Source organism: Seriola dumerili, unplaced genomic scaffold, assembly GCF_002260705.1.
Source record: "Seriola dumerili isolate Sdu_G_001 unplaced genomic scaffold, Sdu_1.0 BDQW01000161.1, whole genome shotgun sequence".
Classification (NCBI taxonomy): domain Eukaryota; kingdom Metazoa; phylum Chordata; class Actinopteri; order Carangiformes; family Carangidae; genus Seriola; species Seriola dumerili.
Genome location: NW_019174416.1, coordinates 5,301,530 through 5,326,131, shown reverse-complemented (window position 1 = coordinate 5,326,131; position 24,602 = coordinate 5,301,530). Strand labels below are relative to the sequence as shown.

The 24,602-nt window shown below is 42.7% G+C and overlaps 3 protein-coding genes across 4 annotated transcripts; 1 reads left to right on the top strand and 2 right to left on the bottom strand.

The window, feature by feature from the left end:
* Window positions 1–828: 828 nt before the first annotated feature.
* LOC111226633 (SH2 domain-containing protein 4A-like) lies at window positions 829–9,400 on the top strand. The gene is made up of 6 exons (XM_022751891.1): window positions 829–916; window positions 2,957–3,423; window positions 6,670–6,787; window positions 7,645–7,756; window positions 7,854–8,085; window positions 8,818–9,400. Exons 2-6 carry the CDS (start codon window positions 3,243–3,245, stop codon window positions 8,982–8,984), a joined length of 810 nt encoding a protein of 269 aa, XP_022607612.1. The 5' UTR covers window positions 829–916; window positions 2,957–3,242; the 3' UTR covers window positions 8,985–9,400.
* Window positions 9,401–15,697: 6,297 nt separating this feature from the next.
* On the bottom strand, window positions 15,698–18,365 carry LOC111226652 (CXXC-type zinc finger protein 5-like). 2 transcript variants are annotated; one of them, XM_022751914.1, is made up of 2 exons: window positions 18,137–18,365; window positions 15,698–17,296 (listed from the first exon to the last, which is right to left on the bottom strand). In XM_022751914.1, the coding sequence occupies exon 2, from the start codon at window positions 17,110–17,112 to the stop codon at window positions 16,219–16,221; it is 894 nt and encodes a 297-aa protein (XP_022607635.1). In that variant the 5' UTR covers window positions 17,113–17,296; window positions 18,137–18,365; the 3' UTR covers window positions 15,698–16,218. The 2 variants fall into 2 exon arrangements, with proteins under 2 accessions (XP_022607635.1, XP_022607636.1); XM_022751915.1 differs by lacking the exon at window positions 18,137–18,365 and adding an exon at window positions 17,992–18,031.
* A 1,649-nt stretch (window positions 18,366–20,014) lies between these two features.
* Window positions 20,015–23,424, bottom strand: cisd1 (CDGSH iron sulfur domain 1). Its single transcript, XM_022751851.1, has 3 exons — window positions 23,241–23,424; window positions 21,817–22,019; window positions 20,015–20,992 (listed from the first exon to the last, which is right to left on the bottom strand). The coding sequence occupies exons 1-3, from the start codon at window positions 23,326–23,328 to the stop codon at window positions 20,903–20,905; spliced, it is 381 nt and encodes a 126-aa protein (XP_022607572.1). The 5' UTR covers window positions 23,329–23,424; the 3' UTR covers window positions 20,015–20,902.
* Between the last annotated feature and the right edge of the window lie 1,178 nt (window positions 23,425–24,602).

Below are 24,602 nucleotides of genomic sequence, written 5' to 3'. Positions count from 1 at the left end.
ACCCACACAGCCTTGACAGGTCATTAAAATCAGGAGACAGGTTAGTGATCTTCATTTGAACTGAATACACGTGTGTGATAGTATTAGCCATAATTACCCTGAGGTATATGCCTGACATTTGTACCATGTGACTGGACTCATCTGACCTGGCACCATGAGGCGGAGCGAACACAAAACAATGGCATGTAAGTGTGTCAACAACCTGTTGACGGAAAAGTCCAGTGAAATAAATATCCAGATTACATCCTGCACATGTGGTGTTGTGATTAATTAAGAGACCTTGAGAGGTGCTACTCAGTCCTACAAAGCCAACAGGACTTCCTTGAGGAAGAAAAAGAAAGAAGGGGGGAAACCACAGCTATACAGAGACTGTCAGTCAGATAAAATTAAAACAGTAAATGTCTGAGAATCACTCCCATTTCCCATGCTGCTATATGGAAAGGTTACACAGCCTGTCAGGGGAAATTAAATTCCTTGTGTCCTTGAATGCAGCTAAATGTCACAGGGGAGCAGATTCAAAAGATTAAGCTATGAAGTTATTTATAGAAATGGGGGAAATTTACCCATTTGGTATTTCACCAACTGCTGTAATTGTATTTCTTTATAGCTTCGTAGGAATGTAGACAGGAGAGGAGAAGAAAGGGAGAGAGGAGGGGTAAAGGAAAGGAGGAAGGAGGAGAGGAAAAATAAATGCAGTGATGTCAGTCCGTCCCACTCCCATTCAGTACAAATGCGACAAGAGCAGAGCTGAGCCTGCATACCACTGCTGCTGACGCCTGATCCCACACAAACACTCACACACAAAGGCACACACTCACATTCTCTCACGTCACACACTCATCATACCACACTCACACAAGCGCTGACTGAAACTCCAGACCAGTGCAGGGAGATGCTACCGGCTGGCAACCACTGAGTAAGTCCACTTTCTCTCCCCTTCTTTCTTCCCCTGTCTGTCTTTTGTTGCAATTGCCATTCTGCAGCCTGTCTAAGTTCATTTATCTCTCACACTCTCCTCTGTCGCTGTGAAGTGACCACTGTTTTCTCAGACTGAGAGACTTTTCAAACTTTTCTCTCAGTATGCCGTGCACAGACCTTTCCCTCCACTCGTTCCCTTTCTGTCTCTTCTCTGCATGTGAGCAGAGGCAGAGGCAAATCCCGGACTTATTTGCATGTTGGCGCAGAGCCAGAGCTGCATACTTTGTCTTTATATATGTGTGTGTATGTGTGTGTGTGTGTGTGAATTACAGAATGGTGGGATCCGTTATATGTTAATTTTGCCCTTGTGTGATGTTGATTTTCTGTGTGGTTTGTTATTGACTGTGATAAGTTTGCCGTGTTTGTCTCTTGATTTGAATATTTCTTTTGTGCTGCTGTGCCCAAGTTCAAATGTGTACAGTTAATTACAGGAGCTGTGATGTAGGACTGAGACGGTTCTTGTATAGAAAGCCTGAGCAGTTTGCCACAGAGTAGGTTGTTTACTAGCAAATCTTCTTGTCAGGTCCTGTTTACTTTCATTCCTTTCAGTCACAGACTCTCACAGGGCTTTACAGCTCCTGCATAATGAAAGAATGAATAAAAACACTTCCACTTTTATCTTTAGACAGTAGACACTCACATGGACAAGAATAATGGTCACAGAAACCTCACTGGGTAGTGAAAGAGATTTTAAGAAGTACTGCTCAGTTGATGAATGAATGGAAGCTGGTTTTAAGACTAATAACAAAACTAAGCTGTACATATATCTAAAAATTAAATGAATCGAGTCAACAGGAGGTTTAGTTTTTGGCTGGTTTTACTCTCAGAAGGAGAGTGAACTGAGAACCTGGTGGCTGTAGTTTTATCTTGTTACTGTTTCATAGATTTATGAGCTGCTGTGTTTTTAATACTAAAGCATATTTCATTGTAAGTATCCTTATAATATGTATTTAAACACTCCCTAAGATAGCTGGCTGCTAGCTCCAGCTTCATGTTAACTGGACAGACATAAGAGAGATATCATTCCACTCCTCTAACCCTCTGAAAGAAATAAACTTATTTCCCAGAAGCTCAAGCTATTCCTATTCTTCAGTTTTTCAGTTTTGTATTGTATTTAATATTTTTCACCAACACAAGCTTTAAGGTTTAATATAATTCTAGGGTTTGACTGTGGTGAACATGGCCACACCTGAAACACTAACTTACAAGCTGATATTTCTCCTCTGTGTGCTGCTTTACTGTAATACCAGACCACCCTCAGGTAGAGATTGGTGAACTGTTATCACAGACACAAACCCTATTGGCTCTCGCTCAGCAGCTCACTGTTTCAAATCTTTCCCTAATAAGTGTGTAGAGGGCGGAGGCTGCTTTTATGGAGCATGTTTACACACAGTTTAAGGTGAAGGTTGTTTTCTGGGATTTGGTCTTGATGACTTCCTGACTGAGTTTCTGTGTAAGTGGGATCGCTATCAGCCTCACGTGTGTTGATAAGGTGCTAAAAACAGTCGGAGTTGGTGTTTTATTTGTGTGTGTGACAGAGAGAGAGAGAGAGAGAGAGAGAAAGAGAAAGCTACTGTCAAGCCAAGTACAGCGTTCTTTTGCTCTGTCTGTGTCTGTTGCACCCAGATAGCATGCAGTCATTAACACCCCACCCTGTGTGTGTGTGTGTGTGTGTGTGTGTGTGTGTGTGTGTGTGTGTGTGTGTGTGCTGACATTCTGAACCTGCCCCTGTTTGCCTTTCAGTGTTTGAAAGCACAGCAGCATTCTCGCTGCCTACTGTATGCAGAGTAAACACTGCATGCATACACACACACATTACAGTTGGCATTTTGGCTTATTTGCTTAGGGTCTATTGTGTTCTTCCAGCCAGAACAGGATTGAATGGAGGAGAACAAAACAATACAGTAGATATAATCTCTCTCTCTCTCTCTCTCTCTCTCTCTCTCTCTCTCTCCCTCTCTCTCTCTCAAAACCACAGCAGCAACTTTCAGAGCCCAGTTGATCTGGAAACACTGCACCTTCACCTCCAGAGAGCCCGACACACTCCTGCTGCACAGAGGGAGTGCACTTGACAAAGGACACTTCAGTGACCTCCAGCAGTTAGACTGTACCTGATCCCACATCGTTCACAGAACAGGGAACCTGACTCTGAGTAGAGCAAGAAAAAAAGGGAGCGATCATACCCCACCGCTGAAACACGACCCACAGGACAGAGAGACAGAGGGGCTAACAGACGTCTCCGGCCACTGGGGAACAGAGGCAGGATGCTGGCTAAAATCCTTGAAGACATGTGGGTGGAACCGGAGGTGCTGGAGGCCCTCAGTGAGGAACAGAAGAGGATCCTGTTCCTGAAGATGAGAGAGGAGCAGGTACGCCGCTGGAGAGAGCGAGAGGAGAGGGAGCAGAGGGAAGGAGGAGTCAACAACAACACCAGGCCAAAGAAAGGTAGAGTGGTGTTTTTGAACTGGTTATACTGGCAAGACGCACTGCTACGTAGAATAAATATTTCTATATTCAGGATTTCCAGTGAAGCAAAAAGGAAACCACTGACTGACATAGGAACATGATTTGACAACACAAGATTTCTGGGAAGCTACTAGCTTCTCTAATTTCTGTACTGTACAACACCAGGGTGTCAAGACTAATTTGGCAATTCTGCACTGACAAAACTACAGACTGCAGTGTGTTTACAACGATCTGTGCACTGAAATAAGCATTTTTTTTAAATGTTAAACTAAGCTTTAATATCAGTTTGACTTTAAATATATTTAGACCTGTTGAAACACAGAGATCATCAGTCCTCAGTACTGTGTCTCCACATTTTTTGCTTTGAGTTTATATTCCACAGTTACACACAAATTAGCTACATGTGATGGGTTTTGAATCTTGGTTCTAAAGAATTAGTGTGGAGGCCTTAAAACAGCGTTATGGGTGATAATATAGTTGAGCAGTAAAATGAATGAATATAATCAAAGAATTTATTACATTTTAATCAAAGTTTTGAAGACGTTTTGGTGGCTAGTAACATTTTGTCAGGTATGGGTGGCACTGGAGGGATTTTAAAGGTCCCATATTGTATAAAGGTAGATTTCCATGTCTTTTTAGATCATAAATCAGGTCTAGGTTCTATATTAATACTGTGAAAGTATCAAAGCCTCAGTCGACAGAGAAAAGCACACAGCCTGTATTCAGAAACTGAGCCTTAAAACCAGCCGTCAGGACTTCTGGAACTTTGTGATGTTACAACAAAGCAGTCACCGCTCTCAGCCACGCCGCAAGCCCCGCCCACCTGGACCCACCATCCAAACCTGCAGGATTTGGTTTCTCTGAGTGTTTACCTGAAATCTCTTATATCTTTAATGGATCACTCAGAAACAGTCAGCCAATCAGAAGAAAGGCTCAGAGCCTCTGCTCTTCTGATTGGCTCACTGACCTGTTGTTACTAGAGCTCCAGAGAGAAGCCTGAGAGAGGAGATGTAAAACTACATTGAGATTGTTTTCGGTTAATTTAAGGCTTCAGTATTTGTTAAAATCCTGGCTACAGCTCTGTTTAGTCCTCATACAATTACCACACACTTTTAAAAAAAATCTATATGGAGACTAATTACAGTTTTTTTGTAACTATAATTAATCACTGTTACTACTACTGTATTTCTTTAACTTAATCAGTATGTCGTTGGCAGGCCCGTCTATAACTAATTAATGTTGATCAGAAAGCTTAGAATCTCTGAGTGCACATGAGTACAGAGACACAGTAGCTGTGTAGTAACACCCTCTCAGGTTACCAGTCTCATTAATGTGTTTCGATTACACCCAAACAAATATGGTCCAGAGGCTCTTCACTGCTCTGTCAGTGGCCCATGTCTCCCTCTGCTCCACCTTTCTGTCTTACTCATTTCATCCACCCGTCCTCCATTTACAGTGTTTATCTGACTTACTGAGACCCTATCAACTCCACCGGTCCCCCTGCACAATGAGAGAGTGTGTGTCCAATACTGTGTGTGTGTGTGTGTGTGTGTCTGTATCTGTGTCTGTGTGTGTGTATGTGTGCGTGCGTGTGTGTGTGTGAGACAAACAGCTTCTATCACTGCTAGTTGAATCATTCTACAGGCGTTGCCACGCTTTAAACCACATATTAAATTACCATCTTTGTTTACCCAATCTCTGCTATGTCACCTGAGAGGTGACTGAGTGTGTGTTGCCTGTGTGTTTGTGTTACACAACATACAGTCCAGTTAGGCGTCTTTCATTCTTTGTTCACTGTGCTGTTGTTGGGAACGTCAGACATGTGCAGACAGGCCTATAAATCACACTAACACACACTTGAACCAGTCCTGGTACTACAGATTTCCAGTATGTGGTTAATTTGTAGGTGTGGTAGTGATAAAGAAAGACGCCGCAGTCTAGAAACCGCCTGTGTGTCTTGTTATCACAGGTATAACTCAGTGAGGTGACTGTGGAAACATAAAGGTGTGTTGCACAGACAGACGATGACTTATGTCAGAAATGGTCTTTGGTCAGATGACGGACATCAGATTGAGACGTCCACACAATGTTCTCTTATGTGCTGTGTGACACTTCGCAAACACAAGTCATTCTCCAGAATATGAACAGGACAGAGCTGCTTTGTGTGAAATCTGTGAGGAGCTGATTGTTACAGTATCTGTTCATTCAGCCTTCAAATGGTGAATCTACTCTGAATCACACCGCTGCATGGCTGTATAAGACACTTGAATATTAAAATTGTAAAGCCACGCCCCTTTCATTGATGTCATGGCAGGTGTTTCACGTTTATCAGGTACTGCACTGTCATGGAAAACAACACAGCCTTTGTCACTCACTGGGGAGCAGGGTCTATTTTTGCCCTTTGTGTCATGATGAGATAAAAACTCTGTTTTTTTTCCTGGATGTAAATGTAATGGAACAAACGTATGTTTCGTTTGGAATTTATTTGTTTATATAATGACTGACGATTATATTGAAGATTAGATAACAAAAGAGATACATTGCAGAACATTATTACAGAATGTATTAATACCTGATTAATTACAAATTCAGATCAATTAAGTAAATATAAATTAGAAAGTGTCAATTCATGGTGGTATAATAGATATAAGGGAAAATAAAAGTGCTGCTCCTCAATTCAACTGATACACAGTGTATGTAAACTAAACATTGGCACAACAACATGTGGGCTGTGTCCAGTTCAGGCTTCAAAGAGAGTTTCTGTTAAGCTGACCCAGGTTAGTTTCATGTTGCCCTGCCTGGCCAGGAAGGAGGTTGTTTGTTCTTCACTGCCTTTCCCCTTCTGCAATGATTCTAAATGATTTGAAGACGCTTTATCAATATTCTGCCATGATTGATGTCTTGAATTATGCAGTGACACAATTTATATCAATGAAAACAGAGAAAAGAAAGAGAAATGACACAGAACTGGAGACAAAGAGTAGGAGAGAATGAGGGCAAATGATAAAGAGTTTAACAGTAATAGAGGACGAGGTCTGCTGCCATTGTGTGAGCTTTCCCAAGCCCTATACTTATAGGACAGCGCCACCTTCTGGATAGAAGTCAGAAGGACAATTTATTTGACAGCCTCTGCCATCAGAATCTCACTTCCAGCCTGACACTCTGGGATGAAAATATATCTCCTGTAATCTTACCCATTTTGTTTTTTCTTTTTTCCCCCTCCAGCTTCCAGTAAACATGTGAAGTGGCTGCTCGGTCGCGACGGAGACGTGAGCGTCAGTGTAATCGGAGAGGTGGACGAATTCAAGTCCTCCAAACTCCTCCAGAGCCTCATTAACAACAGGTAAACACAAACATATAAGGACATATTTCAAAATTTCACATGGTGTTAATGGCTGATTTAGGTTTGTTGGCCTTGACTTTACTATTTTACAGGTTATTATTATATATAACTGTGGTATGAAAGTAGACTCTCTTTCTTACTGTAGGAGTCAAAGCAGTCACTTTGTTGTGAGGCAGCAAATTGAAGAGCAGAATTTGTAGTTGAGGTTTTAACTATTTTATGTAAAGAAAAAATAGTAACAAGATAAAGACCGATTTGAAAAAAAACGTTTTTAAGTGTATTAAACATTAGACAATGGCAGTAAAGTTCCTCACGTCCACTGTTTCTTTTTATTCTTTTATAAATAAAATAGGTCATTCATGTGGTTTAATTTGTAAGATCATTTATTCTAAAATAAATTTGGTCCTGAACACTCCACGCTACCCGAACCAAACTAAATCAAGTAGTGATAAACCTGTGTCTTTCAAACAGTGAATAATGTTAGTCTATCAGGTGTTTATTGCTTTATTTTGAACATGACTTACAAGGATTTTTTATAAGAGCCTATTTATTAAATGTTGGACTGACATCCATTCTCCATGGTCAGCTCAGTTCATCAGCAATATGTCTGAACCAACACATTTGAACATCACATAGGTTTCTGCTACCTTAATGAAGCCCTCAGTCTGTTCAACAGATTACATAACTCCGGTTGGCTTTGATAAGATAAACAGGGAACTAAAGAGTTTCAGTCAGCGCGCCGTCTCCTCGTCCCAATTTGATTATAGAAATTATTTCCCAAATGACTAACTGGAGGATTAATTCAAAGGTTGGGACGTCTGTCTTTGGGAGTAAAAATGGACGTCTTTGTCTTCCAGACTCCACAGCGATAATATGAATGGCATCCAGACAGTGGACTTGCTGCCAGGAAGAGAGGCCCAGGAGCTTGGCTTTAAAGAAAAAATCCAGCTGCCCCTCACAGATGTTAGCGTGAGTTAATGTGTTTATATGTGGGTTTGAAGTTTATAAGGTAAAATGGTCTGAGTATTAGAGTCTTACCATCAAATTACATCCCACTTACATTCAGGATTACCCAGCTTCACCAAATGACCAGTCGTCTGAGGAGGACATGGACTCCTGCAGCGCAGATGACGACCTGAAGGACCCCGCGGAGGACAGCGACAGTGAATCAGGCAGCAGCTCAGACAATCCCAGCGACTGGGCTCCTCTCTACAGGCCCCATCTTAGTCGCCATGGCAACCAGCTGCCGCTCAAAGCCGCACTGTCAGACACACAGAGAAGCGACCCACAAGACAGAGGTGAGAAAACAAGAGAGGAAAGACGAGGTGGAGAGAAACCTGACTTTTCTGTTCTTGTGTTAAAATGCATGATAATCATGTAGTGATATATATCTGAAGATAGAAATACTACCACATTGTAAATATACGCTATTACAAGTAAAAGACTGTAATAGAAACAAAACATTTTTCAAAGAAAAGATAACGTAAACTTAAGGTAGAAAAAAAAGAAAAAAAAAGGTCAAACTTTATTCATTCATTGAAGTGTATATGTAACTTTAAAAACCAGAACACTGCCTACATACACAACCTCTTAAAACAAACAACAATAAAAGGTACTAAACTGTACATACACCAACAGCAGTAAATGTATTCTCTATGCAGAATATCCTCTTTAATTGTCCATGCGTTTTGTTTGTTGAATTTCAATCTCCTAAGTAAATAATGACAGTAGCGGTCAAGTAAATGTAGCAGAGTAAATAAATCCAAAATGTAGCAAAAATGGACATGCACAAGTAAAGTAAATACAAGACTAAAGAAAAAACCACTACTGCTGCCTGCTTACAGTTATGTTCTATTAAAAACTATGGATCTCCAAAGTTTGACTTTTTATGATAAACTGAAAGATGAAATGTCTTATGTGAGTTGAGGGTTTAAAAAAACCATTGGATTATCTGGAAAATACATTGCAAGCTTGAAAAGGAGTCCGTCCACTAAAGAGATCTTCACTTTCTTCCTCTCTTTCCCTCTCAGAGATCATGTGCTGTGAGGAGAAAAAGTCAGAATACAGAGGTCGTGTAGCGCAGCTCAGGAAGGCATTCACAGATGATCCTCACAGAACAACACCTGCCTACACCAAACCTCCTCTTCCTGCCAAACCTGCTCACCTACAGAAAAGAAGCACAGCCTTGAGCCATTAGGACTCCAGGTGCATCCACCTTGATGCAAGATAACACTTGACCCCAAAACGGCAGAGCCATGTCATACTGAGTGTAAGGACGCCTGTGCAGAAGTAATGGCTCAGTTACACACTGTTGGACCAGGCTGCAGCCACATACATGTGAAGAAGAAGAAGGTCCTTACTTGAACCTGAGCAGTGAACTGAGATACACTTTGTTAGGCATCAATTGAAGGACCAACCCACAGACAGAGAAACGTCTGGGGGGTGGAGTGAGAGAAAGACTTGAAAAGCTTTTAAACCAAAGTCAACCTGAATGATAAAATGATGCAGCTTTGATGTTACTGAGTTCAAATACGCTCACATAGCTTTTGTGATTGACAGGCAGACGCAGAGCGAGAAGTCCAGACACACACACACACACACACACACACACACACACACACACACAGACTATTGGCCACAGCTGAAAAGAACACTTCTGAAATGAGTGTGAATGAAGTTTTATTACTAAAATGTCATAAGCAGGGATTATTGGGAACTGAGACATGACTTTGATAAAATCATATCATTTCTTCTATATTGTTTAAAAGGTTGTAATTGTTTTATATTTAATCCATGTACCTTGTCATTGTAGTGTTTTAACACCACTGACTTACACCAACTCACTGCAACTCTATTTTTGTGCTAATTAGCAATTGTTAGCATGCTAACACAGATGGTGAACATGGCAGAAATTATACCTGCAAAACATCAACATGTTAGCATTGTCACTGTAAGCCTGTTAGCATGTTTACATTAGCATTTAGCTCAATGCATCAAGAACAAAAACCTGCCTCACAGAGCTGCAGGCGTGATGGTAGCCCTAAAGGAACAAAAATGGTTGAATAAAGTAGGATACATTTTAATTTGACCTTGCAGATTTGTTGTTGACCTTAGAAATATAAATTTGACAAAAAAATTCTTATGTACAGACACATACATACATCACCTTAATGTTTTCCCTGATCACGGGACTGAATACTTGTTAACACAAACCATTTCCATGACAATTAGGCAAACTCCAACCATTAATGAAGGCCAGAATGTGTGGCTGAAAGCACTGGAAACCAAGCAAGTGGACTTTGTGTTGAACATTTTCGGTCAAAAGTCATATTTAATTTTTGGTTGCAAATTCTTTGAAGTCAATTTCAGTCATTTCTGAAGTCAACGGCCCACACACACTAACAGACACTTCCATTGTTAGCATCTTCAAGTCTTGCTTCTTCAGTCTGATCTTCAGCAAATGAATCACATGATCACCGGGGCTGAGGTCAGCTGACAGGGCATGGTCAGGTGACTGACTTGGCTATAGGCAAGAGAGATGAACTTTTCTGGCCCTCAAGACTTACTATAACTGATCTGCATAGTCATGAAATTGGAGGGACTGCGTATAAATCGAGCGCCAGTTACTATTCTGGTCCGCCAATTTGGATTTTAACACCCTCATACACTCCTTCAGCTCTGAGTCAGCACTTTAACCCCATGGTCATTGTTTCATTTCAGTGGTGTGTTGGAGTACAGATCTAAAACAATGAAAAATCTGTCCCTGGAAAAGATATTTATAGACTCGACTGTAGGTTTAAAGTCACATCAGATGCAACAAACTGCAGAAAACAAAGAACATGTGTTACCATGAGAGAGTGCTTCATTTTTAAGGTTTGGGGTGGTTGAGCTGTAGTTACTACCTAACTATTTGGTCACATGTTCCCTTTACTTGGTCACTAATTCCTTGCTAAAACTCTTCTCCTGCTGACACTTTGACTTTTGTATTTTACCTTCTATTTGTATTTGTATTTTATATTTACCTAATGGGTTTATATGTCCATATGTTGGTGTGAAAAAGAACAAATTATTGAAAGTGAAAGAGTGGTCTTATTTTGTTTTTGTATTTAACAAAGTTGTGTCTGTTCACAGCATGCATTCAGTAGGGCTAGGTGGGGTTGCTGACAGGGGTAAACACAGGGAAGTTGTTGATAGTGATCACTTGCACAATGATTATCTATTCAGTCGGATGCATCAGAAAACAGCCCATCAGAGATCAAACACAGAGCACAGAAAGCTGATTAGCATGTGGTTTAGACTGAGACAGAGGGCGAGACGCATGGGGAGACAGAGCAAATGGGAGTCAGGTCACGGGAAGCAACACGTCACAGTCAACTCAATAAACCTCTTCGCATTCCCTCACCACCTCCACACCCTCGGCCTCTGTGTATGCGCTGCTGTATGTGAGTGAGGAGTGTGTGCGTGTTTGTGTGTCTGTCCACCCATATATCTTGAATCATGTGACTTGACACGAGCAGTCATGCACACAGTGTGAAAAGCTCCGCTAAATATAGTAGGACAGTGTTGGGTTTCTCAGCAAAGCATTGTAGGAGTCTGTTCATCTTTGTCCCATAAGAAAGTGCATGTCATTGACTTCGAATGTTTCTATCGTCTGATGGTGTCTAGAGTCTACTGGTGCTCCTGTTTATTTCCTATCCAGCCTTGGAGGTGAAATTAGGACATGAGAAGCTCTCCATGTGTTGACTAAGAGCCTGTATGATAGTAAACTTCAAAGATTTTACCAAGGAGGATTAGATATGTGTGTGACCGTTTCCTTTGGAACAATAAACCATACCTTATCTGATTTTATGAATGAAGTCGTTGTGAAGAGATATACTGAGTCAGGAGATCAGGCAGTCAGTTAACGGCTTGTGCTTGCTGTATAATAACACTTCAGTAGTGGCTTCATTAGATTTGGCACTAAAGGGCAATGGTTTTCTAATTTGTAACCTCAATGTTTGTTAATTAATGTGTAAAACCTCAGGTTATAACTAAGCAGTTTAGCAAGGAAATTTGATTCAAGTCAGGATTTCCGTATTTGGCTACAAAATGTGGATCATGTGCAACCTCTGAACATTAAAAACAATAACTTTTAATAGTATTCACTGTCAAATGAATAAAACATTTATAATAAACCCCTGCATACCTCTAAACATAACAGGGTTACAAACTACAAAGTTAATTTTGTATTTAAAATATGTTGTTTTCCCCCAGTCCAGTCTGACAAAAAGGTGAGAGTGAAATACATTATGTTTTATGTTTAATATGTACAAAAAAAGAGTCACACTGTTCAGACATAACCTGGGTTTTTTAAAGCAAAAACATGACCAACCTCACCCTGACCCCAACCAACATAACTCAACATAACTCAAAGGGATTTATGTGTGTGAGGGAGATGTAAGTGTAAAAAAGGCTGAGATAAGCTATTTGACTTGGACTTTTTGGTCCCAGCTCCAAAAAAATACTACATTTTCCTGCCTGGTAAACACCCACATATTTAAAAAAAAAACTCTGCTCCCTCTATAAAAAATGTATAGTCTTGATGACATTATCAGTGTTGACAAAACTACTCCGGAGACTCGGAGGTCATACAGCTGTTTTCAGAGGCTGAAAACTCATGACCAGTAAACTGACTTTTATGATTACACCCAGAAAACTAAACATAACTTTTAACAAATGACATAGCATTAATTTTGCAAAGCTGTACTTTATGTTTCATGCCAATTAGCTAATATTAGCATGTTAATGCAGAAAACTAAGATGGTGATCATGGTAAACATTATTCCTGTTTAGCATCACCATGCTAGCTTTGTCATTGCAAAGATGTTAGCATGCTCACATTAGCATTTAGCTCTAAGCACTGCTATACCTACACAGCCTCTCAGAGCCAGTAGCATGGCTGTAGTCCCTTAATAATATCCCAGTCTGAGCAGTTAGGATCAGTAGCTGTACTGGGATCTGAGTAGAGGATTAGCTCAGTGTCAGTAAACTCTCCTATAGGATATTTAAAATGATATTTATATTATTGTGTGAAAATGCTATCCCTATGCTTTTCTAAGTAGCCTTCATTGTGAATCTGGATACAACCATTACAGCTGTTTTTTTTATGTTTTTGAGATTGTTAGGCAAATGAATATTGTATGATATTTCTCAATTGGCTAGTCATTGCTGCAATTCCATATCATTGATCATAATTTACTCATAATTTATTTGAATATTTAAAGTCATGAAAATCTAAGTTCAAGACCTCATGTTACTGACATTAGAGCTCAATCATGATGTGCCGCTCTGATATAAAGGTGGGAATCATGCAAAGTGAGCAGTGCAAGTGGCCTCCAACTCAATACTGGATGGCAACAAGCAATTCCACATCATGAGGTGCTCTGAAAAGAAGCCATGATGAAATATCACTGCAGGCAGACAGACTTTATCAGTGTGCTTTGCCTAACTTCCTGGAACCACTGTGCCTTTTTTGAGATCAGCAGCAAGCTAAAGATTAACAGAGTTTTGTGTACACATTACCTCCAAAAACACCATGTGAACCCACCTGAGGATCAAAATGTGTGAATGTCTTCAGGACCCATTTTATGACTATGCTGCATGTGGTTAGGCTGATAGCAATTCATGACTCATTTTTAATTAGACAGACAGTCTTAGTTACATGTGTCATCTTAATGCTATTTAATGGTTTTTGTGCTTGTTGTTCATTGGTAGCGTGAGACCGAACCAGAAGTGGATGAAGCTGTTTTTAGAAGTCCTTTAACAGCTTTAAGGGTCAAAGGTCAAGAGTCCCCCTCGACCCCAATGTCACCAAAATATAACCTGAGGGCAGATGAGCCTGAGCTTTTCAAGGATGTAAGAAACTATTGTGTTTCTGTTTGGGACTAGCATGTTTTCCATGTCTATAAAAGTGAACACAAATGGATAACAGAGACGTAATGAGGAGTGATCTCAGAAAGATGCTGTTTCTGCAAAGCTGTTAGAGATTTTCTAACACTGGGGATACCGCCAATGGAAGGAGAAAAAATTCACAATGAGACACAGTGTCTCCAAGCAGACGCAGTGGCCAAAATTTCAAAGGTCTGGCTCGTGAGTGAGGGTCCGCCCAGCTCCAGTGCAGGTTGCCTTGGGCTGGCAGGTTGTTCCACTGCAGTGTGTGTGAAAGGAGTTTTTCTCCAGAGTGGGCAGGGCCGCTGGTGCTGTAACATATGTAAGCTCCACAGGGGTCTGTGACGGCGCACACCGGCTATCTGGACAATGCATCCGTCATTAACCCCGGTCTCCCTGCGTCTCTGTCTTGCTGCATTTCAGTCAACCTCCGTCACTCCGCTCGCTGGATCTCGCACTCATCTCTCCTTCCCTCTTTGTTTGGCCCACATTATCTTCATCCCCTGCTGTCCATCTCCCCGTCCTCCTCCCTGCATATCTCTCTCTTTCTCTTTTCTCTCCCCCTGTGGCCTGCTTTTCATCTCTCCCAGTTTCACCCACTCTCTCTTACCCCCATTACACCCCCCCCTTCCTCCCTTTTCCCTCTCTGCCCTTCACCCCCCCCACCCCGGATTCGCTTTCCACCCCCTCCTACTCCTCCTCCTCCTCCTCCCCCACTCCCCCAACTCTCTCTCTCAACCCTCCCCCCTCCTCCTCTTCTCTGTCCTCCGTTCAATCCCTCCCTCCCTCCTCCTCCCTTTCTCTCCTGCCATCTTGCAGGCCAGTGGAGCCAGACTGCAGGCGTTCAGGGAGTCACTGGACCTGCTGGGCAGCGGGTGACACAGATTTCCGGTGTGTGTGTGTGTGTGCGTGTGTATGTGTGTGTGCATGCGTGACGAGAACAGGGAGGGGGGATTAAGCTCCAAATCACTAGAAAGGCACAGAAGAGAAAGAGGGGCGGTGAAAAAAAAAGCTGCAGATCCAAGAATTTGAAATTCCCCCTTTGTCTGGGAGATGAAGAAACACTAGACTGTGGACTTCAACTAAAAGACTGTGTGTTTCTCATTCAGTGGGAGCGTTGTAATAGCATGATGTTGGAGCTCACTGCTTTTCTCCATGAGTTGGCAGTGTCCTGTGTTGGCTGGCGTGCTGCGCTTTCTCTCTGCCTCTCTCCCTGCCTGACAAACACGCACACACACACACACGCACACATACACAACCTCTCCACCCACCCCCCCACCCCCACAGATGCGCCACACACACACACACACACACACACACACACACACACACACACACACGCACACACAGACACACAGTCCCTCTGCGATCCCCCTGACTGAAGGCGCACAGGAAGTGCAGCCGTGGCCCAATTATAGCGTGACACCTCGGGCCGGCCGTTGCCATGGTTACGTCTTCCCTGCGGTCCCCTGGAGTGTGGCGCCGAGGAAGAAGGTCTTATCACATCAGCCATCGTTACGGCAACAAGCAAAAACCCACCCTATAGCCTCAGTCCAGCTGGCTGTGTATTTGGCTTATAATGTGTTGTGTGTGTGTGTGTGTGTGTGTGTGTCTGCATATGATCTATACTTGTGAATAAAAAGGGAAATTGCGTCAGTGTGTGAATAGAGGAGAGTGTTTGTGATTATGTGTGCAGGTCAGGTTAGGTGTGTTCGAGTGCATGCACTGGACTTGCCAAGGCAGCGTGTAGGTGTGTTTGTGTGTGTGTCTGTGGGGTTGCGATAAGGCTCTCAGCCACACCATTAGGTGACTCATAATCCACACAACCTCACACACACACACACAAACACACGTGTGCGCGTACAAGCAGGAACATGGCTGCAAACAGACACATACACCCAATTAAATATGAACACACACACACACACACACACACACACACACACACACAGATATAGTATAAACCCAGCCTGTAGACAAGTACACATGGCCAATTTCTTTTATTTCAAAAGGGCAAACAGAGCTATACAGTACAAGTTGCACATGAAATAATTTAGCCTAAGCTGAACTCATTCATTTCTTACTGATGCAGTGACGTCAGAACAACAGAATCAAAACTCCCCATTAGAAACAAAACATTTGGCTCCTTTTTTTTTTAAATGTTGAAACACAACACATCCAAACTGGAAAGGGATGTAAAAAAGACATAATGTTTTCCAGATATTTACAGGCTATTTACAGCATTTTTGTCATCATCTAAATATTGACACACATTGGTATCCTTCTTTCTCTCCTCTCCATTTCACTGATTGTCAAAAGGAAGGATGGGAACGAGCGTGGACATTCTTAAACAGAGCTGCAGCTTCTCACTAAACACAAGATCTGAAGATCTTTGAACCACAGTCCGAGCGTGTTAACATTGTGTCCCGTGTGTTTTTATTAAACTGCAGCTCAACAATCATCCAACCAGGATCCTCTGACAAATGCTGCCACCACAAGCATTACTATCCGTCCAAGGCTCCGTTGCTTCGCTCCTGTGCCAGACCCAAAGTAAAGTCGGACCCCCTTAGATCAAACCCAGACACTCTGCTCTCAAACCCCGGGCCTCCTGGCTTCCTCTTCAGCTCCTCGCACTTCCTGTATTTACAGATCTGGTGTCCCCTCTTGCGATTGCGGCAGCTGCTGCACTGTTCGCAGTTCGTCTGACGCCGACAAGGTACACACTCCCCGCACCTCTTCCTCTTCCTCCTGCCTCCGTTGCCCGCGCCCAGAGAGCCAGGAGAGTAGCCCTCGGCCACCAGCCCCTCGATGCCCTCAGCTCCCATGGCTGCACTTCTCCAGTGGCCTCCCCCCATCTGGAAACCTGCCAGGGGGAACAGAGCGGGGCTGAAGGGGAACCAGGCACCCAGGAAGGGTTGGAAGTCAGTGCCACATCCAGAGGAGTCCTCTTCCTCCTCCTCAGGTCCAGACGCACCTCCTTCTCCGTCCCCCTTCCCCCCCTTTGCCTCTGCAGCCTCCCTTTTAGCTGGCTGGCTACTCTGTGCACCCAGGCTGGCCTGCTCTGTGGTGGCGGGTGTCAGAGCCAGAAGCCCAGCGCGCATCAGCAGCTCTGCAGCATGGGCCAGGTGGAGCCCGCTGGGCGACTCCCACATGTCGGGCCAGGAGGGGGCCCGGCGGGGCTTAGTGTGTGCAGGCTGGGCGGCCCGCTGCTGGGCTGGGGAGGGCTGGATCAGGCCTTTGACGTCCACAGCCGGGGAAGGGGTGGAGATGTAATGGGAGAGGCTGTAGGGGTGGCTGGAGCGCTTAAGGCTGGGTCTGAGTGGCTCATTGGGGATTTTAGCGCTGCTGTGGGCCTGGTCTGGGGAGGAAGGGCCAGCGATGTCTACGGCGGTGGACATAGCAGTGGCTGTGTGTGGGGGTGTCTGTCCTTGTGTGAGTGTGTGTGGGAGGAGAGGTGAGGGAGAAGGGGATTGACGCCGATGCGGGGTTGACAACCGTCCTGCTGTTACTTCAGCCAAAATGGCAAGCCTTGGCCTGTGTCCCTATTCCCATTCTCTGCAGCAGCCTCAGAGTCCTGGAGAGCTAGAAATGAATAGGGGATGAAGAGAGGAAGGTTAAGAATAGAAATGTTGGAGAGACGAATACTGAAAGAGAGTAAACAGAGGAGATAAGACTGGAGGATATTTCTCAGCCACAGACACTACACACAGTGTCAGAGTATCAGAGTATAGAGATTCTGTGTTTTAAACAAATATAACATAAATGTATAGAGATTTAGAAATCAAAGTGCTTGAAAAGAGGTGGACAGAGCCATCTATCAGACACAGTGCATGCCTTGCCAGTGATTTCCGCATACAGGAGGCAGTATCCCTTTAAGAATTTCACGGTATATCAATGCAATCAATAACAGAGCGACAACAATATGCAAAGATATGCGCATATGCGCAGGTCAAATGTGGAGCGCGCTTTTCAAATACATTTTGACGACTGCTGTTATGTGTGCCAGCCAAAGCTTAAGCTCAACAGAGAAAGACTAAACAGGGGACCGCAAAAAACAGGCTGTCTTTTGTCTGGTATCGACGACGAGGAGCGAGGTGCGCAACGATGCGGTTGCTGTGGATAAAAAAAGACCAGGCTATATTCCGTGACTACATTTGTAGAAAAACTATTCCACTGATTAAACTCGGGACATATATGATATTACAGGACAACTGTGTAAACCCTAAGATGGGTCGATCGTGGAGCCCGATCGATCATTTCACCGTAATTAACGTTACCTAAGAAGACGGTGCTCGACCGACGCCACGGCGAGCTGACCACAGTCCGAGTGGTCGCTGCGACACGGCGCTGCGCGCAGGAAAAGGCGACAAAACAAAAACAGCGAAAATCTACCGGAAGTGTTGGCAAAACGTCTACACTTACCTTCTAAATACGGTCCAAACTCTCCTGTCAAAGATATGATGAAGTCATGAACTAATGGCGTGGTGATTGTAGTGTATATGGACGGTGGAGCTGCCGATTCCTCCTCCACCTCTCCGTCCCGGAGGGTCTGCAAACACTCTGCACGGAATTTGGGGGCGTCGCTCAAAATGCGAAGTGGACTCTGCAGCCGAGACCGTGGTCAGAGCGACCCCATAATATGCACAGGAAGAGCTCGACACACACCGACAGCTGTCACTATGAATACTGTATTATAACCAATTAAACCCAACATTAAATATCCCTCTGCTCGACTCGTCCCATACACTCAGTGTGTCGTTGAACATGGGCGTTAGATGGAAATAATGACCATGAAACACCAAGTCCCCCCCCTTTATGATACATGTCAGACATATCATACGTATTTATCAACAAAACTAATAACTATTTCTTTAAAAAAAAATTATTGAGATAAAAATATCAAAATTTCAACTGGTCCATTGATTACCCCCCTGTTGACGAATACACGAATTATTACATGCTAATATATGCTATAGTGTTTTTTGTTAGTTTAATGAGGAAATCATCATTCATTATAAATTACAGAAATCTAATGTTACAGCAATGCATAGTACGCCTCCTATCAATACATTGGGATTGAGACCTATGTCAGGTATCCCTATTCTTTCATATATAAACTTGTGATAACAAAGTGGGCTCTAGACTGTGGTAAAGCAGATGTAGAATTAAACATCTGTAATTTTTAATTAACAACAATATTAAAAGAGAAGATGTGAATGTTTACAATACAACCGTGTATGATGTGAATTTATCAGATTTAAGCAGAGGGCTCTGGACAGCTTATATCGACGTTTAGCATTACAGAAAAAAGATTACAACAGGAAAATAAACACAAACATAACTCTTGGGGATAAGGTGTCTGAAGGAAAATTTTAATTATTTATATTCTGAATGATCAGTTTTATCTCCACTGTGTCCTCTCCATTACTTGTGGATCCTATCATTCACAGGTAATGGAGGCTAAACTCAGTAGGTGGGTTTCAGTGTCACATTACGAAGTTGCCCACGCTTAAGAATAAAAGAGAGAAAAAATAATAAATAACTATAGAATGAAAAAAAAAAACATTTTCACCATTTGGCAAAACACAGTGGCTGAGTCAGTTAGCAGTCAGAGCATGTTAGCCTGTTTATCATGTGCTGCCTCCACGCTGAGGCTCCTCTGGTTTTAAAGCACGTACAACGTAAATATTGTCCACGCAGCAGAGACATTGTCCCTGTGTGTGAACACACTGTTGAGCTGTCTGTTAAAGGTGACTCCTCACACGGGGATGGTCGAGTCCACTCCACCTCTTATGAGAGTCCTCCGTTGCATCTGGCACGCAGCCAGATACCTCGTGCGTGTCTGACTATGTGTGTGTGCGTGCGTGCGCGTGTCACTATGGGAGCAGGGGCCCACCGTACTCGCGTACACCGTCTGGCCTGGACTATCCGTGCAAACACAGCGTCTTCTAGTGGTCACCACAAATACTGCCGCATCTTAAAATGGCCACTGGTGTTGGTGGACACTGCAGCACGCAGCCCCCCTCACCCCCAGCCCAGGCCTAACACACACACACACACACACACACACACACACACACACACACACTGATCCCACTGCAGGCACCACACGGCCCTGTTTACTTATTATCCCTGTCCACTGTTAATCCATAAACACACTGCTCTGCCTCTCTGCTAAAAGGTGAAGCGGTTAAATGAAGTGCATTTGATCCTGTGGTTAAAAACAAACAAACGTAGAGTTTGGCCCCTGTGGTCAGTAGCAAGAAACACTCCCTAAAATAAATAAGGGAAGCTTAGAAATCAGATCACTCAACAAGTTTTATTCACAGTATACAGAACAATGATTCATCAAGTCAGACACACCGCAGCCAGTAGAAAATAAATCTGATGACAAGGCAAAATATATCCTTTATAAGCAGAGTTTTCACCCTTGAACACTTTACAGATTAAATACAACAGTTTCCCCAGAAAGCAGACGGTAAGTGATTACAAACAGCAGATAGTGTTTCAACAGCTCTCAAGATTGGAGATTATTATTTAATTTAAGACAAACTAAACTTCTGTTTCCTCTGATTAAGCAGCTCTTTGTGCAAAAATCAAAGCATGTAACATTCATGTGGGTTGTGTGTGTTCAGACTCTGGTCTGTAGATTTGAATATAAGGCCTGCACTGAATTCCAATGAAATACTGACTGAGGCAAAGAGCTGCCAGTTCATTACATGATTCAACCACCTGCTCCACACCTGGCGGAGTCAAGAAGGAAGGGGACACAGGTGACACCAGACATGACGACACAATGCCCACACAGTGAAATATTTCAGGTGTGATGAGAATATTGATCAAATCCTTCAGGTAAAATACGTCAAAATTCAACTGCACAGGAACAATACCTCCATGTCTTACTGTGCTGGTTGTCAAAGTGCTTTCCTTATCTCTCCTCAAATGACTTTTGATTTCAAAGTCATGTTGTCTAATGCAGTGTGGAAGGTCAAGAATCAAAATTTTGAATATTTTCAGCACTTTCTGGGTCTCTATTCTGGGCTACAAAGAATATCCACTGTTTGATTGTAGCAGTGTTGTACCATAACCATTAGTGCGATACTGTTAATGATGATGGTAAACAATTGTATAACCTGGGGGCGGCTGCATGAGAAGTCAAGAGAGGGTGGAGATCTGTGATTGGTTGGCTTAAGCATCCTTCTTCTTGATGATGAGCGGTCCAACGTTGTCCCCGGTCTCCTCGTTGTGTTTGGTGTGGGCTCCGTCACAGTAAGGGAACTGCAGGGAGAGCACACAACGTTAGAGGAAAACAAAACTCACTCTTATCAACTTTAAGTCCTTAGGACTGGGACTGTCACTTTCTATTCGAAACTCAAACAGTCATTTGAATGTGGAAAAACTTAGTATTTGAACTGGAATGAACTGTTCTTATTGAGAATTTATAGCACAAAAGTGTAAGTATTTTGCCTTGTGATCCAGCAGAGGGCACTCTAAAACGTCACCAGCAGCTTGACCTATGGCGTGCCCTGCTGACCTGCCAGTAAACTAAGCAGCTGGTATTGATATGTTGTTTGCTACGATAATGTAGGACACTAGCGAACGAACGCGTCCTGAGCAGAAAATCATGGCACCAAAGCATCTGAGAAGCAGTGTATAAGAAGTAGTATTTTGAGTTCTACACCGTGGCAGAAATCTACTATTCAAATTTAGCACTGGTGACTGAGAATCAATTTTATCTCTATGATCATAATAAAATAAAATAAAAAATCTGCTCCACTCAGCACCCCAATCCCTAATGGTTATAAATTATCAAAGCATTCAAATTATCATAGTTAAACAACTTAAGAATTGTAGTACTGTTGGAATACATTTCAGTATGAGGTCTGTCAAACACCTAGCTGTGATATCACTGACTGGGATGTGCCCACCAGTATGACATGTCAAAGTCTGACCCCACAAACAGCACAAGGACTTTTAATCGAGGAAAGTTAGGGGAATTTTGGACCCTTATAAATCGCTTAGCTGGCTTAGAAAGTCCAAAACTCTTCCTCAAACACCAAGCTAAGATATCAGTGGCTCTGAACAAACTGACAAGGCCTGACCTTCTTGGACTTCCAGCAGCGGCAGTACACAGCCTTGGTACCGATGTCCTCCATGTCAAAGCTGTGGACCACTTTGGGGCTGTCTTTGCTGATGGACGTGTTCACCAGGCCCTTTTTACAGCTCCACCTGCTCAGGTAATGGCTGACTAGGAAGCCTCCGACAGCTGCAACCACTGCGACCGGCACCGCAACGACCAAATGCTCTGTAGAAAACACAGTCATGGTGAGCATACAGATACAGAAAGGTGATTTTACAAAAGAGAACATCTGTCTCATCATCTCTTGTGAAAGATGTTAGAGCTAGTGGTTACTTGTGTACTCAAATATGGATGATGGTGGACCAAATGAGCTACACCTTTCAATATAAAAGGCAACAAAATCATACGGTACAACTTACTACGTCCTCCAAAATGACCCCAGTAGAGACAACACCTTTCTGATTGGATTGCAACAGATTGTACAGGTTCACCTAACAAACTGGTCAGTTTATTTATATTCTTCAAAGTAAATAAAAATAATTAATCCTTGCACAGCCATACATAGCATCAGTTTATGATATAAACAGTTTTACACTTTAGTGATGCAAAAAAATATTAATTGAATCCCGTTTTCACCTTTCACCAGCTGTGCAATAACAAAAATTTTATAAGGTATTTGATCTCTCATAGTTTTGTCTAGATGAGAGAAAGGTTTGACACCCAGGACCCAAAATAAACCTCTCTTCCTACAGCTTCACCATGATGCATCATAAGGGGGATGATGATGATGGAGGATTTCTCGTGAACAGGGGCCTGTCTGTTAGATGCACAGAAAACTAACAGCTTGAGAGGTACGTACAATGGTTTTACTTTTCTAACAGGACCTATGAAATTGCCTATTGAAATTTTAGCGAGGCTATGAGGAGGATTATCCATGTTCACTGAGCATCACATGACGTTGAGTCGTAGGACAAGAAGAACAGGGGCCCTAGTCTGGAGCAGAAAGTTCAGCGATTAGCTGCTTCACCAGAGCGGCAAGAGGCCCTCACAGATACATACTGAAGATGGTGGGATTGCCTCCAAACACGGCTTGAGCTGAGTCGCCAAAACTATCTGAGTGACTGTCTAAAGTTGGAAACATAACCTGTGGCCGATCCCAGCTTGGCTGAGTGGTCAGTTAGCTAGCTACATGGCTGTTGGCCAGCTAAGGAACGGCTATTGACAATGCAGAGAAAAGGAAACTAACTTTAGAAAATAATTTATCTATCATGTGGAGATCTGTGCATTACATTCAAAAGACGTTGCCTCCATATAACCATGCAATACAACAAATGTGGTTTCTTGGCTTGGGTAGCGTTAGGTCGCAGACGTTAAGTTTGCGCTGAGCGGCGAAACGAAAACATGCATTTAATGCTAGCATGTGATTAGCTAGCTTAAATACTTTACCTTTCGATAACCTAAATCCCGAGCTGGGTAATGTGGGCAGCGGAGGCATTGGTAGCTGCGGCATAGCCGATAAACTCGAGGTTGTCATGTTGTCCCTGGACTGTGTGTTGTTTCTGGTCAGCTCTCGAAAGCAAGGTCAACCGGGGAGTCTTATCTGAACTCTGTCCGATAGCTGCACCGTGCTCGATCTCTACGTCACTGTGCAGGAACCAATGAGAGCCTGAGGAGGGACAGGGACGTTCTACCAGACCAAGAGGCTTTCAGCCCGAGCCTCCAGCAAACTTCCGGCTTCGCTTCAGCGTTGTATAAAGACCTAACTGCGAAGACACTCTCAGGTTACATTCGCGAATTTTCTTTGTTTCACAATAACCTTTATGATACCCCCTGTCCATGTGGAATCGAGTACACTTAACTTTTTTTCCGGACCTTACAATAACACTTCAGTCTCCATCAGTGAAAGCTCTTTGCTTTACTCAGTTGGTAGCTATTGAGGCTTTGAGGGAAGACAATTGTATCAACGAAAGTACATGTCCCAATAAAGAGTGTGGAGATATGAACAACCGAAGCTCCAATTAAATGTCTTATGTTACATTTGTAAACTGCTTCGTTATCTTGTCAATTAAGATGTTAAATGACACATTAAACACTCGGGCACGACGGATTGAGCCAAAGGTTTCCACTGGAGGAGAATCATCTTGATATATTCAGGCTTTGGTGAGTTCCATTTCCTTTCAAGAGGAGTACATGTAAGTAGGAGTTAATGAGTAGTAAATGCGATAATGACCCCAAACAACCATTTTCACATTTAATTTGCTGAATCTATTTAGTAGAAAATATGGATGTGTCCCTTTAGAGTTAATTGTTAATGCATGAACACAGAATCGGCATTAGTGGATGTTTAATGCACTCGTTTTTATGTAAAAGCACCGCCAAGGGGCGACAAAACCTACCTACCACCAAAATTAAAAAGTATATATGTATACATGAGTGGATTATTAAGTGTCATGACTGAAGATAATGGTTATAGCAATAATATACTAATGCAATTAGTTAAAATATTCCGTGAATGTGTTCGTTTACACTCATTTTATGTTTTGTTTCACTCAAAGGAGGACTGGCAGCCAACAGTCAACATGTGGAACTACATCTCCCACAACATCTGAACAGTTTAAAAACCATTTAAATTTTAGTGAAGTATTACTCATTAATCAGATATTCCCAAATACCCACAATCAATTTGTTATTAACAATTTATCTATCTATCATATAACAGTGAGTCCATATGGTTATGCAGGTATTATTCATCCTGTCAAATTTCTGTAGAACTGGGTCACAAATGTGACCTGGCTTCACGTTCCTTTC